This window comes from Pezoporus flaviventris, unplaced genomic scaffold, assembly GCF_033815535.1.
Source record: "Pezoporus flaviventris isolate CSIRO_AGI_PZ_B2104156 unplaced genomic scaffold, CSIRO_AGI_Pfla_v1 ptg000001l, whole genome shotgun sequence".
NCBI lineage: Eukaryota > Metazoa > Chordata > Aves > Psittaciformes > Psittacidae > Pezoporus > Pezoporus flaviventris.
Genome location: NW_026892549.1, coordinates 55,632,315 through 55,648,214, shown reverse-complemented (window position 1 = coordinate 55,648,214; position 15,900 = coordinate 55,632,315). Strand labels below are relative to the sequence as shown.

General features: G+C 57.9%; 1 protein-coding gene across 1 annotated transcript; it reads right to left on the bottom strand.

The window, feature by feature from the left end:
• Nucleotides 1-89: 89 nt before the first annotated feature.
• Nucleotides 90-14,111, bottom strand: ADAM8 (ADAM metallopeptidase domain 8). The gene is made up of 21 exons (XM_061458490.1): nt 14,014-14,111; nt 12,733-12,842; nt 9,341-9,417; nt 9,043-9,121; nt 8,872-8,948; nt 7,646-7,832; nt 6,766-6,831; nt 6,600-6,668; nt 5,693-5,862; nt 5,513-5,594; nt 4,804-4,952; nt 4,371-4,548; nt 3,977-4,066; nt 2,930-3,125; nt 2,649-2,748; nt 2,362-2,545; nt 2,183-2,260; nt 2,016-2,100; nt 1,768-1,882; nt 1,506-1,683; nt 90-796 (listed from the first exon to the last, which is right to left on the bottom strand). Exons 1-21 carry the CDS (start codon nt 14,060-14,062, stop codon nt 632-634), a joined length of 2,484 nt encoding a protein of 827 aa, XP_061314474.1. The 5' UTR covers nt 14,063-14,111; the 3' UTR covers nt 90-631.
• Between the last annotated feature and the right edge of the window lie 1,789 nt (nt 14,112-15,900).

The window sequence follows — 15,900 nt, the reverse complement described above, 5'->3', positions numbered from 1 at the left end:
GAGCCCCCACGGCTCCGGCACAGGATTTGGGAGCTCAGCTCCAGCCCTTCTCCCCCATGAGCCCCACTGCCACCCTTCTCCTGAGAGACACCTCTTGGTACATTCAGTCTTTATTGGTACAAAAGCCTTCAAACCGAAATCATGTAAAAAACAGGGAGGTTTTACAACAAAATGGTCACATCAGGGTCATAAGTTAACAGCTGCAGTAAAAAGGCTCCCAGGAAATTCCCTTTCCGAACGGTGACTCCAGTGGTAAGTGCAGAGATAAAAGCCCCGTTAGGAAGCCCCAGCCTGGCTTGGACCTGCCACAGCTCCCAGCGGGACTGTCCCAAGTCGGGGCAGTGGGAAGGGGCAGGAGGAGCAGGACACATTCAGGACGTCGGGAGAGAAGGCAGCAGCTCCCAGGGCACAGGAGAGCCTCAGAACCAGCGCTGGCATTGTCCCTGCTCCCGGTGTCCTCGGGAAGCCCCACGGCGCTGTGGAGTCTGTTAAGGCACAACTCGAGAATCTGTAAACAGTGGTGCCCCCCTGAGGCATTGCAGAGGGGTTCAAGTAAGGGTGGAAGCGAGGCGGCAGCTCCCTGCGGGGCCTCTCAGCAGCCCGGCTGCGGTGGCACATGGAGCATCCTTGGTCACCTCCTGGCCACGGGGGGCTTCAGGGCCACCTTCGGGGGTGTGCCCCGCTGAGAGACCAAGGCAGGCGATGGTGCAGGGGCTGCTCCTGGTGGCAACTTGTCACTGCACGGGGCCTTGTTCTTCAGGGCTGGGAGAGGCTTGCGGGGTGGCTTCGGCTTCGCCTGTTGAGAGGAGAGACCCAAGGTACACAATCCCAGCCTGGGTTGGGTTGAAAGGACCTTAAAGCTCCTCCACTTCCAACCCCTGCCATGGACAGGGACACCTTCCACTAGAGCAGGTTGCTCCAAGCCCCTGTGTCCCACCTGGCCTTGAACACTGCCAGGGATGGGGCAGCCACAGCTTCTCTGGGCACCCTGTGCCAGTGCCTCAGCACCCTCACAGGGAAGAGCTTCTGCCTAAGAGCTCATCTCAGTCTCCCCTGTTCTGGCAGGTTAAAGCCATTCCCCTTGTCCTGTCCCTACAGGCCCTTATCCAAAGCCCCCCTCCAGGATTCCTGCAGCCCCTTTAGGCACTGGAGCTGCTCTAAGGTCTCCCCTTAAGGAGCCTTCTCCAGGCTGAACACAAAGTCCTTTGCCTGGGCACCAAGGAGGGATCCAGGCGGGGACTGGGGGCAGAGGACGGCTCTCCCCCCCCCCCAGCATTCATCAGGCACAGGCCCACTCCACCGACGTGCCTCACACACCTGGGGCTGCCAGGCCGGGGGAGGCTGCCCCACCACAAGGTGTTTACCTGCAGGGGCTGGCCTGGAGCCGCTGGAGATTTCACCGGGGGGACCGGAGCCGGCGGCTGCAGAGGCGGCAGGAAGAGGGGTGAGGCCCTGCCCTCCCACCAGCACCCCCAGGCTGCCCGTGCTCCACCCGGGTCCCTCACCTCTGGGGCCGGGCGGCAGGGCCCAAGGGCCCGGGCCCCACGAGGGGCCGCCGTGCTGCTGAGCAGGCTGGGGGGACCGATGTCGCGGTGGGAGAGCGGCTGCCGGGGGCGCCGCGTGTGGCCGCCCTCCGGGAAGAGCGGGTTGGCCAGGCCTGCGGTGGGGCCGCTGGAGCTCCTCCTGTGGGGCACAGGGACGGTGTGGAGCTGCTTCAGACACCCGCAGCGCTCGGCCCCGCCGTGGGGCAGAGGGGGCGGGAAGTACCCTTTCTGGAAGCGCTTTGCCCCCCTGCCTCTGAGGAGCAGGATGCCGCCGCACAGCAGGATGCCGCAGGGCGCCAGCACGGCCAGCACGGCCACCACCACCACGCTGCTGCCCCCTGTGGAGACACGGTCGGAGTCGGGACAGGCATCCCGAGGGATGGAGCAGCACCTGCCGGCACCGCCGCAGGGAGCCAACCCCTCCACGTGGCTGGGGGAGCTGGTGCCGGCTGTGCAAAGGGGGTTCCGTACCTGCCGCCATCCCCGAGATCTGGTGCTCGCAGTAGGGCGCTGCCCAGCCCGGCTCACAGTGACATTCCCGCTTGTGGTTGCACACCTGGGATGAGGGAGGAAGGCATCAGGGCAGTGAGCGTGCTGCAGGAGCCAGGAGCAGTGCTCTAAAAGACCTCACAGCATACCCCATGGTTGTTGCACTTGGCCGAGCAGTTCTTGTTGCCGTAGACCAGGAGGTTCTGGCAGCGCCCACCATAGCAGACCTGTGGATAGACAGGGTAGCTCTGAGGCTGCCCTGGGTCTCCATGGGGTGATCACCCCCCCCAACCCCCACCCCCCCCGACACCCCAGCATGGCTGCTCACCATCTCCTCTCCACACTTGGCACCAGTGGGCACCAGCCTGAGCTTGGCCACCACCTCGTTGGCATCACTGCTGGCGATGACCGCCTTGCACTTGAAGCGGCCGAAGAAGAGGGAGTAGGAGCCAGCACCAAGGACGGGGCTGGTGTTGTCACTCAGGCACAGCAGCGTGCCGCACTTCACGTCCCTGCGGGAAAGCACCCATGGGAAGCAGCAGCAGCAGCAGCAGCAGGGTTTGATCAACCCTGTGGTGCCAATGCAGACACCACCACCACCCCCCAGACCCTTACTTGGGGCTGCAGGGCCGCTTCCCGTACTCGGTGAGGCAGTGGAGATGAAGGTGTTGCTCACTGTTGTGCTTAAAGCAGACATCAGGAGCCACTTGGGCCTCTGTGGGACACATGGAAAGGGTCACACAAAAGGAGCCAGAGCTCACAGCGGTGCCACTCTTCAGCATCCACAGCCACAGCGCTGGGATACAGGAGGGGACCACAACCAGGCGATGGCCAAGTGAGCCGCGGCTCCAGCACATCACCCAGTACGCGGGGTGAGGATGCTGCGGAGCTGGTACCTGCGCCCCAGAGAGCACGGCACTGCTCGCTGTGTGAGGGACAGGCCCCGTTGTAGCAGTAGCCATTGCCGTTGTGGCAGGAGATGCCATTCTCCTGGAACACATCCTCTGGGCACTCGGCGCTGAGCCCGGTGCAGTGCTCGGGCAGGTCACAGTCGTTCTTGCTGGCCCGGCAGAGCACACCAGCAGCCTTCACCTGCACAGGAAAGGGGGTGTCAGTGCTGCCCCAGTGTTCTCATAGCCCCACAGCACACAGGCACCACAGCCAGGCAGCATCCCAAAGATCCAGACACCACCAGGCCTCAGACTGGGTCATCCCATGATTAAATCTCTCCCTTGTGCTCTGCTTTTAGTCTGGAGGGTCTGCCAGAGGGTGCCTGGCTTGCTCCTTGCCCAAGGGTCCTCTTTGTGAGGGTGCTGAGGCGCTGGCACAGGGTGCTCACAGAAGCTGTGGCTGCCCCATCCCTGGCAGTGTTCAAGGCCAGGTTGGACACAGGGGCTTGGAGAAACCTGCTCTAGTGGAAGGTGTCCCTGCCCGTGGCAGGGGTTGGAACTGGATGAGCTTTAAGGTCCCTTCCAACACAAACCAGGCTGGGATTCTATGATTCCAACCCTGTCTCTGCACATCAAGGCATTTCTTATGCCTGTATGCAGAAACCAATGTATTTAACTCAACTTTCTTTTGGATGAATGGAATAGAAGAGGTTTCCTGCATCAGGAATGGGCTATACTGATTGTTCTTCAACACCTTCCATTCTGCACCTAACCTAGCAGAGCTGGTAAGCCTGGGGTCCAGGATGCCAGAAGCAGAGGCTGCTTCACTTCCCCAGACTCTTTCCAGCAGAGATTCTGACTGTCCATGCCGTGAGAGCTGATTCCTCTCCTGAACCACTGTGGGAGAAATCACTCCATTTGGAATCGCTCCATTTGGCTCTGGGCAAAGGAGACTGCTACAGAGGTACCCAGGTTCCCCAACAGGCTATGGATGCACCCTGCCTCCACTGGGAAGCTCTGCAGGAGCTCTAGCTGGACCCCATTGGCACGTACCTTGCAGTCCTGGCAGCATTCCCCCCGGGCACATTCGGCTCCCTCTCTCAGCTGGCAAGTGGTGGCGTTGCAGCAGTTGTCAGAGCACTCCTGCGACACAGGGAGCGACTGGAACCCTCCTGAAACCCCTCTTGAAGGCCCTTTCCTTCCCTTCTGGGGCTTGGAGCAACCTGCTCTAGTGGAAGGTGTCCCTGCCCGTGGCAGGGGTTGGAGCTGGATGAGCTTTAAGGTCCCTTCCAACCCACACCAGTCTGTGATGCTGTGATTGCAAAGATGAGCCTTGGAAAGCACAATGCCCAGGGAAGGGACTTGCACAGCCTTTTCTGAGCCTGAATGATGCCTCTCAGGTCCCCGCCACCCCTGCTCTTCCTGGGCTCTGGGAGCACATCCCTACCTCCGGCACACCGCAGTCACACTGCTCTCCCCGCTCCACAAACTGGTTCCCGCACACAGGTCCTCCATAGAGCTCGTCTGCCCTGGGGACGTTCAGCAGGCAGCTGGTCCTGGGGTCCCCGAGGAACTGCCACATGTCCTGCTCGCTGCAGCGGCTGAACAGCTTGGGGTAAACCAAGCTGAAGGGGCACAGAAACAAGACAGCTGTGAGCAGAGCTGTAAGCCCAAAGGGTCCTCGCACCCAGAAGCCCAGGGAGAAGCTGGAGGGGCCACCAAAGAGACTCAAAGGCACCAACAGACCTTTGGAGTGCAGCTTCGAGTGGAGTGTCCACGTGGACCTGACCATCTCCCAGGCTTCACCCCATCAAGACAGTACTGGAGGACACCTCGAAGTGTTTGCTGCCCAGGTATATTCCCCTGTCTCCTTCACTCACCCAACACTTGCTGCCATGACACAGCCTCCGTCAGCTTTGGGTACAGGACAGCGGCAGCCAGCCACGTCTTCATCGTGAGACATCCCCAGGTTGTGCCCCATCTCATGAGCCATGGTGGATGCAGCACCAATGGGATTTGTGCTGTGGTCCTGTGGGACAAGAAGTGCAGTGTGGTTTAAACACCCTCCACAGCACCTCCATGGGGCCACTGGTGCTCTCCAGCTGCTCAGTGTCTGTGATGAGGCCCTGAGTGACATGGGGTAGTGGTGGCCTTGGCAGTGCTGGGGAACGGTTGGACTTGATGACCTTTCCAACCCAGTTGATTCTATTTGTTCCCTAATTGCTGCCATGGTGAGGTAAAGGAAGGCAAAAGCTGGACTTGCTCCCATGGGATGAGCAGCACAACCAGGGTGGTGGCTGAAGAGCAATTGTAAACCAAGTCCCAGCCACTTGGCAGGTGGTGGGAGGTGCCCTGTGCCGCAGAGCTGCTTGGAGAGGCTCTTCAGGGCTCAGCTATACCAGAGCCCTCCACTGGCTTTCCATACTTTGACCCCCTGACACTTTGGGGGGGTGTCCTGGGTTCAGAGATGCCAGGGACCATATCCCTATGGAGGCTAAGAGGAAAGCTGGAGAGCAGCAGAGACCACCCCCCCTGCAGACAATGGGACCATGCTGCCCTTCCCATGCATGCCTGGCCAGTGGGACCCACCTGGTTGACACCACCGGAGTCCCTGGTGCACATCACAAGCTTCTTGGCGAGCCCTACAGTCGTGCCATGGAAGTCTATGCCCCTGTGTGGGATGGAGATGCCACCAAGGCCACCACTGTGTGGCCTGAGCGGCAGCAGGGCCGCAGAACAGTGCGGTGCTATCCCGTACGCTGTCCTTACGTGATGAGCTGGGCATTGTCATGAGGCTTCCTCCGGAGCAGCTCTGCCTCCCGCCAGTGCAGGAAGTTGTCCAGTGTCACCTCTGGGTTGGGGCTGACCACGATCTTGTCCTTGTAGCTCCACACCTCCAGGCCGATCAAGGCCACCCGCAGGCGAAGAGGCTGATAAAGCTGGGGCAGGAGACAGAGGCAGCACTTGGATTTCAGCTACACCAGCAGAGGGAAGGTCCCACTTCCTCCCTTTGGGGAGCCACAGCCAAGCCCAGGACCCCAGGAATGGGTTGCCCAAGGAAGTTGTGAACGCTCCATCCCTGGTGGTGTTCAAGGCCAGGCTGGATAGAGCCTTGGGTGACGTGGTTTAGTGTGAGGTGTCCCTGCCCATGGCAGGGGAATCAGAACTAGATGATTTTAAGGTCCTTTCCAACACAAACCATTTTATGATTCTATGACCCAACCTCACTGTGCAACACCAGCTCTGTCACCCCCTCAATATATAACACAAGATGGGGCGACTATGTAGACAGGGTTTACTTAGGAACTCTGGGCTCCCTCTTGGTCAGTGAAGCCTGCTCCCATGCTGCTGACCAAAGAGGATGAAGCAAGGCAAGCAGAAACCCCACCTTGTTGCATTGCATCCATCACCATCCCCTTGTTAACACCTATTCCAGCCTGGGAGTGGCCAGTCCTCCCAGGGGGGTTACAAGAAGACATTTCAGCTTCCTTTCCTTATGGGAGAGCTGGGATCCAGTTGTCCCATGCTCCTGAGGACCAGGGTGAGCTATCCTGTTGGCCAAGGTATTTGAGATGGGCTCCAGCTCCACCACCCATGCCAGTCCCTCCTCTATCCTCTTCATGCCTGTGCTGGCACTGCAGGAGCTGGAAGGGCAGATCCAGACCCCTGGGCTCACCTTGTCAACATGGTTCACGATTTCCTTCATGCGGTTCTGCACCATGCGCAAGTCCTTGTGTTTCCGGAACTATGGACACAGAGAGATTTCCAGGCTGGCTTCCACCTCCTTGTTGCAGTGGATGAGAGTAAAAGCACAGGCAGCAGCTTGCCCCAGTCCTGCTTACCTCTTCATTGTCCACAACCAGGACCAGCTCCACGTATCGGGGACCTTTGTGTAATGGAGTGGATTTCTGGAAGGGAAGAGGAAAGTGAGCACAAAGAGGGGCCCAGCTCTGTAGCTTGCTAAGCCCTTTTGCGGGATGTGTTGTATCCTAGGGCATCTTCCACTGTTATTCAAGGCTAGTGGGTCTTCTAGCTCTGTTTTCTGATGTTACTTTGCTGGGTATTTCAGTCATCTTCCAACATACATTCCAGTGTCTGAAGGGGGCCTACAAGGATGCTAGAGAGGGACTCACCATCAGGGACTGTAGTCACAGGACAAGAGGTGATGGGTTCAAACTGAAACAGGGGAAGTTCAGGTTGGAGATAAGGCAGAAGCTCTTCCCTGTGAGGGTGCTGAGGTGCTGGCACAGGGTGCCCAGAGAAGCTGTGGCTGCCCCATCCCTGGCAGTGTTCAAGGCCAGGTTGGACACAGGGGCTTGGAGCAACCTGCTCTAGTGGAAGGTGTCCCTGCCCGTGGCAGGGGTTGGAACTGGATGAGCTTTAAGGTCCTTTCCAACCCAAACCATCTATGGTTCTATGATACAAACAAGAACCGAAGACTGCTACTGGAGCAAAGCACAAGACAGATAGGCTTTGCAGGCATGGGGTAGCAGGAGCTCATGGGGTAGCAGGATGCTCCTGCTACTGGTACAGTATCTGAGCACTTGTTCCCACCAGAAACTAGGCCACTGGGAGTAACCTGTGTTTAGATACCCAACCAGCAATGCATGGGGAAGGAACATCTCCAGAAGATGTGGGATGACCCCACTCCTCCCCTGGACGTCACAGGATGCAGGCTCTTGCAAACTCAGCTACAGGAAGGAGAAGCAATGCAATCCTTACCCAGCGGTGGAGCTTCATGGCTGCAGGGATTTTTGGCTCGTGGTCGTATTCCAGAGTGGCACCGGGCTCCCGGCATGTCCCGCGCTTCCCCCTCAGGTGAGCCGCTCTGTACACTGCATGCAGGCCAGCAGCATCCTCCTCCAGAGGCTCCAGCAGGAACATGGTCCCATTCACCTGGAAAAACCCACTGCCAAGAGAGAAGGTGGTTGTCACATTAGGGAGATACCCAGCACACCTATAAGTGGCTGTGATACAAAACATAGCTGGAAATCCCTGCTCCTTCACAGGTTCCCACAGGCAGATGGGATGAGCTGCAGATCACTGGTGGGATGTGACAGGTTCTTCTGGCCGTGTGGATGAAGCCACACTCAATGCAAAGTCCCTAGCTGCCCCTGGGCAGTGCATGAGGATCCACAGAGGTACAAGAGCTCACAACAGCACAAGGGACTGGATGCCTCTTCCCTACAACCTCGCTTGGCCCAAGAGCACATCCAAGGACGGAGCTGACCTGGGGCATACCATAAGCAATAGGAAATGTACCCACAGCATTTGCTTTCAGAGGCTGCAGAGGCACCATTGGAACAAAAGGACTTTTAGGGAGGCTGGAAACTAGCTGCTGGGCTGGGAGGGAGCAAACTGTGGCACAGCATCTGTGGCTGGTAGCAAGGGAGCATCCTGTGCTTTGGGCAGCAGAGATGTGCCAGGGCTCAGCAAGGAGACCTGCTCAGCACTGCCAGGCCAGGTTTAACACAGAGTTTCTGCTGAGATGCTCTGGATTTCAGAATGCCTTCTGTAAGGTGTCCCATATGCCCTGCCTGCATCATCTTTGTCTCCTGCTCTGCCCATGCACATCTTAACATCAACATGGAGCTGTAGGGACAGGACAGGGGAATGGCTTTCACCTGTGAAGGTGCTGAGGTGCTGGCACAGGGTGCCCAGAGAAGCTGTGGTTGCCCCATCCCAGGTTAGATGGGGCTTGGAGCAACCTGCTCTAGTGGAAGGCTGGCAGGGGGTTGGAGCTGGACGAGCTTTAAGGTCCCTTCCAAACCAAGCCATTCAATGGTTCTATGGGTCTAGGAGTTCAGCATGGCTCAGAGGAGATGCCAGCTGCCTGCAAGGCAGTGTATTACCATGAGCACACCTTTGTGCTGCTGGCTGCAGCACTCAGGGGTGAGTTTGCTCTGGTCTGCCCTGGGAATAGAGGAGGGAAATGGAAATGATCCTACCTGAGCCCGCCGCAGGTGCTGATGCTCGCCGCTGAGTTGGCGTGTCCTTGCACGTGGCCCTGATAAAAGCAGTGGTCCTGCCGCCAGCAGAGATGAGAGGTGTGGAGGGGGAATGCATGGCAGGATCCCACAGGAGTGGGAAATCTGCTGTCCCTGGGGCCAGCCCCATACCTGAACATCCGGCTTCTCCGTGACCTCTGTGCCATCGGCCAAGTAGTGCGTCTCGGTGTAGTGCTGCCCCAGCAGTGCCCTGCAGGGTGGCGAAGGGGCATGAACAGTGACTCCGGGAGAGGGTGGAAAGCAGAGCTTTGGGGATGAGGTTGGGTATGGTGGGCCCATGGCCTCTCCCAGGGGGCTTCGGCAAGGAGGGGTAAAATAAAGGCTAAGTGCTGAGATCGCTGATGAGCGACACCAGGACTTGGAGAACTGATGCTCACAGCGAGCCTCCCCCTGGCCTACCCGCACTCACTTGTTCTTCTCCAGCCTGAGGAGGTACTCCTTGCCTTCAGCACGGATGCTGTAGAGGACACGGTCAGGGTAGATGCTCTGCGTGAAAGATAAAGAACATCAGAGACCTGCTGTCACTAGGAGCAAGAGCTACAGAAGAGAGCCCCTGTCCTACCCAGAAAGGGAATGGAGGGAGTCTACAGTGGAAGGGAGCAGTGGGATAGGGAGCCTGGCTTCCCATCCTGGAGGCATCCAGCAAAAACACAGGATATCAGAAGGGAAGAATTGCATGTGAGCAATACCACAGATCCCTGCACATCCTGAGATAAAGAACAGGTCACCAGCAGTGAAACAGAGTAGCAGTGGTTTCCTGCCTCTGACATGCAGCTGCATGAAACTAGTTTCCTACTCATCAGTCACAGAGGTCCTGTGCTGGGGACTGAGTTCAGCATTACTCACGGGCTGAATCATGAAGATCCCACTGCCCAGCAGCTCTCATTCCTTACCTCTGACTGATCTAACGTACACCACCACAGCTAGAGAATAACCTCCTCTTTTTCTTCATCTCTACTGGGAGTCGATTTTAGTCTCAGCATGTGCTAGATCCCTCAAGCATCACCCTAGTGCTGGTGGAAGGGACCTGAAGGTCCAGCCTCCAGGCACTGTGCTTGGGTCAGGGTGAAGCCCTGAACCCTCAGGATGGAGATTTCTCTCCAGAAGAAACTTCCCTCTGGGGTGCTTTGTGCTCTCTACCTGCGGAGCTTAGGCCGCAGACCTCCAGAGGTCCCATCCCACCACAATCATTGAGAGACATGATGCTCCCTTGCATAGTGCCCCACATCAGGCTGCACCCTTGGCACCAGGGACCACTGCAGCACAGAAACCTCTCCTGATAGCATCTCAGCTCTTGCAGAATCCCAGAATAGAGAGCTGAGCGAAAGGCAAAGCAAACACCTCCCAAGGGCCAGCATTCTCCTGGATGAGGTGTGCAGCCTCTCCCCAGGGAGGATGACGGCACTTGCTGTCATATGGTGGCTCAGCATTCCCAGAGGGATGATCTACAGCCCGGCAGGAGCTGGGGCTGAGCGGGAATTCCTGCTGACTCAGCGCCAGTGGGGCCAGATGGGGTTTGCCCATCGCTCAGTTGCCTTCGGTTCTACCGGAGTTGCATTCCCAACCTAAAGCTATGGGCTGCCTGCCACAAAGCATCCTCTCTGCATGCCAAGTAGGTTGCAATGAGCCTGCCACGCTCATGGATCCTGGGCAAATTCTTCTCTTATGAGCAGTGTCTCCTGCCTGACGTGGCCATCCTGCCCTGTGTCCACCCGCAAAGTGATGCTTTGTTATTGCTGGCAGCGCCGGAGCCAGGAGAGGGCTTAGGGAATGGCAGGAAAGCCTCTGGAAGGGGGTGGTGGTTTCAGGGGCTGCCTGTTGGAGACAACCGCAGGGCAAGTTTAAAATAACACAGTCCTGATAAAGCTCCTCTGAATCAGCCCCTTCCTTATTCACACAGGCTCCAGATGGAAGGGTTTGAAGCACAGCTCAGCCCTGCCCCTGCGCGAGTCCTGTAACCCCATGGTCGTGCTGAGCAAGCAAAGCAGAGCTGTGGCCACAGCACACAGAGAGGAGGGGTTTCTTCCAGACCCAGAGAGCTTGCAGAAGACTGGGATGGGATGCACCATCCCGCCCCATACAGGGTGTTTCTTCCCTGGGTAGGAAAAAGCAATGAATCTCACTAGGACAGCAGAAGTGGGGCTCATTGTACCATGCCACAGAACAATAGAATGGTTTGGGTTGGAAGGGACCTTAAAGCTCATCCAGCTCCAACCCTGTGCCATGAGCAGGGGCACCTTCCCCTAGAGCAGGTTGCTCCAAGCCCCTGTGTCCAACCTGGCCTTGAACCCTGCCACGGATTGGGTATTTACCACTTCTTTGGGAACCTGAGAAGTCAAGGTTCACAGTAAAGAGCTTCTTCCTTATATCCAATCTAAACTTCCCCTGTTTTTGTTTTAACCCGTTACCCCTTGTCCTGTCACTACAATCCCTGATGAAGAGTCCCTCTCCAGCATTCTATAGCCCCCCTTCAGATACTGGAAGGCTGCTAGGAGGTCTCCAAGCAGCCTTCTCTTCTCCAGGCTGAACAGCCCCGACTTTCTCAGCCTGTCTTCATATGGGAGGTGCTCCAGCACCCTGATCATCCTCATGGCCTCCTCTGGACTTGCTCCAACAGCTCCATGTCCTCCTCACGCTGGGGACACCAGAACTGCACCCAGTGCTGCAGGTGGGGTCCCACACATCACAGGAGCTGCAGCACAAGAGAAGGCAGGTCCCTGGGCCACCACTGTCCCTGCTCCTGCCCCATCTGGCCCTAGGGTGTCCTGCTGCTTGGCAGCTTTAGGAGGTCCAAGAACCCCCCAGTCCTAGACTCAATCCTGGTGCCACCAGGCAGACACCGCCCATGGCTGTCCTAAAGCACACAGCTCAATGTCTTCCCCCATGCTGCGGAAAGCAGAGGGATCCCAAGCTGGGTGAGCTCCCCTTTCCGGGAATGGGGGGATTGGTGCAGAGCTGCCCGGAGCGCCCAGCACAGATGGTGTCTCTAAATAGCCTGGGGAATGTTTATCTCGTGGACAAGTTTAGGTTTCTAGAGCAGAGAAAACAGATGCTTTTGGGGAGTGTTTTTGAAGCGAGTTTACCAGGAAGGGGTTGAATCACAGATGAAACGTGCTGTATGAAGAGTTTACAAGGGAATGAATGCCCCCAACCCCTCCATCTCATCAGGTGTTCAAGCTGGTGCCTTTTGCTGCATGAAAACATATTTGGCTCAACTGGCAATGAGGAAAGCATCTTTGAGGTCAAGGCCATCATGCTATGGATGTCAAGCCCAAGCACTCAAACCTCCTGAGTCAAACCCCACATCCTTCCCCCAAATGACAAGGTTTCCCAAGGAAAACAACACTGGCTTCCTTTCATGTGGATTTCTGCAACTTTCTGATTCTTATTTCCCTGTCCCAAAGGACAAAAAAAGCCTCAACTTCAGCAACCACAGCAAGAAAAGTGCTTACAGCTCAGCAAGGCTTTGCACATCCCTCCTTAAGCAAAGACCAGATGTCACAAGATCACTGCAAGGCTACAAGAGGTGGAGCCGCTGGTTAACATCTCTGAAGAAAGCACTGGAGAAAGCAGCCCTCCATCTCTGCGAGCCCACCCTAACAAACACACCTGCAGTGCCTGTGTTTGACCCAAAACAGCCCAGGAAAGCTGAGCTCATCGACTGCCTCTAGGGTGGAAGCAATGCAAGAAACTGAGCCACTCTGGCACAGAGCTAAGGGGGTCCAGCTTCAGGCCCACTGCTGTGGTCTCTCAGCTCCAAGCAAGGTGTGGAGCCAGGTTTTGGGAGGCAATGCTACTCACTGGTGGCACAGAGAGGTCCCTCTTCCACCGCGGCACCAGCACCCTGTGTGGCATCACTGTCTCGTACTTCTCAACATGGGTGAGCTTCTCCTCCAGCCCCGCAGCTCCACCTGGGAAAAGTCAAGGGGCTTTGAGCAGGGGTGCCCAACCAAAGAACAACCCAGCCAGCGGGTAATGGAAGTGACGCAGGGAAGAGCTGAGATAGCAAGTCCTGAAGTACCTGCTGGGAATGTAGCTCCCTGATGGGCTCCAGGGATCATAGAATCATAGAAGGGTTTGGGCTGGAAAGGACCTTAAGGTCATCTAGCTTCAACTCACACTAAACCATGTCACCCAAGGCTCTGCACAGCCTGGCCTTGAACGCTGCCAGGGATGGAGCATTTACGCCGTCCAGGAATGCTCCAGCACCCATCACAGCTCAGCACCACACATGGGCGAGCAGGATCCTTCCAGGCTGGAAAGCCCTATGGGGACCCCGGTGTGCAAATAAAGGCAGAGTATTTCAGTTCCCCATCTCGATGCCACAGTCTCTGACTTGGCGTCTGGCAGCTGCTGGGGAGGGAGGGTGCTGTGGAGAACGGCTCGTGTCTGGGCTGACTCAGCCCTCCTCCCACCCTCGCCTGTTACCGTGCTCACCGATAAACCCTTTGCCTTTCCCCCGCGGGAGCCCCGACATCGCCCCGCAGCCGTGCCCCTGCCCCGGGGGTTCGGTGGGGCGGCGGGGCCCGGAGCTTCGGTGCCGGCGCCCACTGCCCCCGGCTGAGTCACCGGCTCCCCGCTCTGCGGGCACCGCAGGCTGGTGGTGACAAATTTCCTCCTCCCTGAGGTTGGTGCCTTTACATAACGGCGGGTGCCCCATCGGGGGTCACCCAGAGCGTGTCCCTCCGCACGAACCCTGCCCTCAGACCCCCTTTCTCCACCCTTCGCCCTCGAGGGGGCTTGGGGAGGCGATGCCGCCTCATCGCGCCGTGGCCACAGGGCTGAGCGCGGCAGACGGAGCAGGCGAAACCTCGCCGACTTGCGACCCGTCCCCAACAAGCCGCCGCCGCCACACGCAGCTCCTTGTGCATCCCCTCCTGCGCCGCTTCCCACGCGGCTTTCCCCTTAATCCCCGTGGCGAAAAGCATCTTCCCCCGTCTCCCACCTCCAACCCTGCCCCACGGCAGAACCGCCGACCCCTCCGCCTCGGGGGAGCCGGGCTTTTGTTCTGCGACCCCCAAACTTCACTCCCGCCCCGTCGGCGGAGCAGCGCCTGCCTGCGAGCTGCCCCCCCACGCTCACCGTGTCCCGGCGGCGGCAGCAGCAGGAGCAGGACGAGCGCCAGGGCCATAGCTCGGAGGTGCCCGCGATGCTCCGCCGTGCCGGCAGCCCCCGCCCGCCGTGACTCACGGACGGGACGGGGCGGGACGGGGCGGGACGGGGCCGCCCCCCGGCGGGGGGCTCGGTGCGGAGCGGGGCCGGGAGAGGCGGGGGGGGGTCTATGGGGGTATCGGGGAGGCTCCATAGAGCATCGTGGGCTGTCCACGGGGCATCGGAGGGTGTTCGAGAACCACCACCAGGAATGGTTTGTGGGATGTCTGAGCACAAGTGTGATGAGGAACGGCTGAGGGACCTGGGGGGTTCAGTCTGAGAAGAGAAGGCTCAGGGGGGACCTTATTGCTCCCTACAACTGCCTGACAGGAGGATGGAGCCAGGAGGGGCTGGGCTCTGCTCCCAGGGAACAAGGGATGGGACAAGAGGAAACGGCCTCAAGCTGCACCAGGGGCTTTTCCAACCTGGTTGATTCCATGATGCTGTCAGAGGGTGTGCTTGTGGCACCGGAGGCAGGATCCACGGACATTCTGTGGCTTCAGAGAGAGTCTGAAGTCCACAGGCTCCAGGGGCACATCCCGGGCACTGCTGCATTCCACAGGGCGCTGAGGTGGTGACAGTAGGGTGCCAGTGGCAACCGGGGGGCACTGGGCAGCTCCACCTGGCCAGGGACTGTCTGTGGGTATGAATGGAGGGTCCATGGGGCACTGCGGGTGCCTGCCTGGCACCTCTAAGGTGACAGAGGGGCTGGAAAGAACAGGGCAGTGCCCACTGGACATGAAGGGGATGACTGTGGGGCACCAAGGTGCAGCAGGAGCTGAGGGTGGCTGGACTACCAGAGGGCAGTAGCTCAACCTGGGAGACATTGTAAGGTGTTGGTGGGGTGCTGAGATGATGGAGCACTGAGATGATGGAGGGGTCAGGGTCACCATGGGGAATGGAGGTGTGTGTGTGCCATCAGGGCCTATCAGTGGGGGACTTGGGACCCTCCTTGATCCCAAAGAATCTGCGGGGCTGGGACTACCATGTGGGAATGATACCGGCTCTGTCATGGAGCTGACTGCTGTCTCCCCTTTGTCCAAAGAACATCCAAGGTTGGAAGGGACCTCTGAAGATCATCTGGTCCAACCTGCTGTGGGGCAGGGAGCCTGGATGAGGTTATCCACTGTTTGTTCAGCTGCCTCTTGAACCCCTCCAGGAATGGGGATTTTACCATGTCCCTGGGGAGGTTCTCCCAGCTGGTGGTTGTTCTCACTCTATTGTATTTCTTAGGTTGAGGTTAAACCTGTCTCGGTGCAACCCATTGCCCCTTGTCTTCTCCATGTGACAACTTGTGAAGAGAGACCCTGCTCCCACAACCATGATGGTTAATATTCCATGGTGTTTCAGGCCAGGACCAGCCAGGAAATGTTGCATTTAGCAAAGGAGTGGGTTGGATGTCAAACTCAACTGTTGCAGAGCTCCAACACCAGGGACAAGCTTCCCCCAAAATGGCACAGAAACCAGCAGAGCCATGCACTGCTCCACTGTCTTTCCCCTTCCTCCTCTCTTCTTTAACTCCCTCCTAAATAGACAAGTTTATTTAGAAAACAACAAATACGAGCTTCACCCTCGACACCCCTCACCACGTCTGCTCCTAACTTGTGCTCATGTGTGAGCAGGATTCCTTGGGATTACTCACAGATGGGTGCCTGGAAATTTGCTGTCAGTTTTAGAATGGAACGTTTCAGAAGTACCCATTATTGCTGCTTCGACTCGGTGCTTGCTGGTTAATGATGGGCCATTAATCTATAAACAGCTTCAGTCCTGATTTAGTTCAAACTGCATGAAAGGAAGATTTCCTGCAGGAGCCACCAA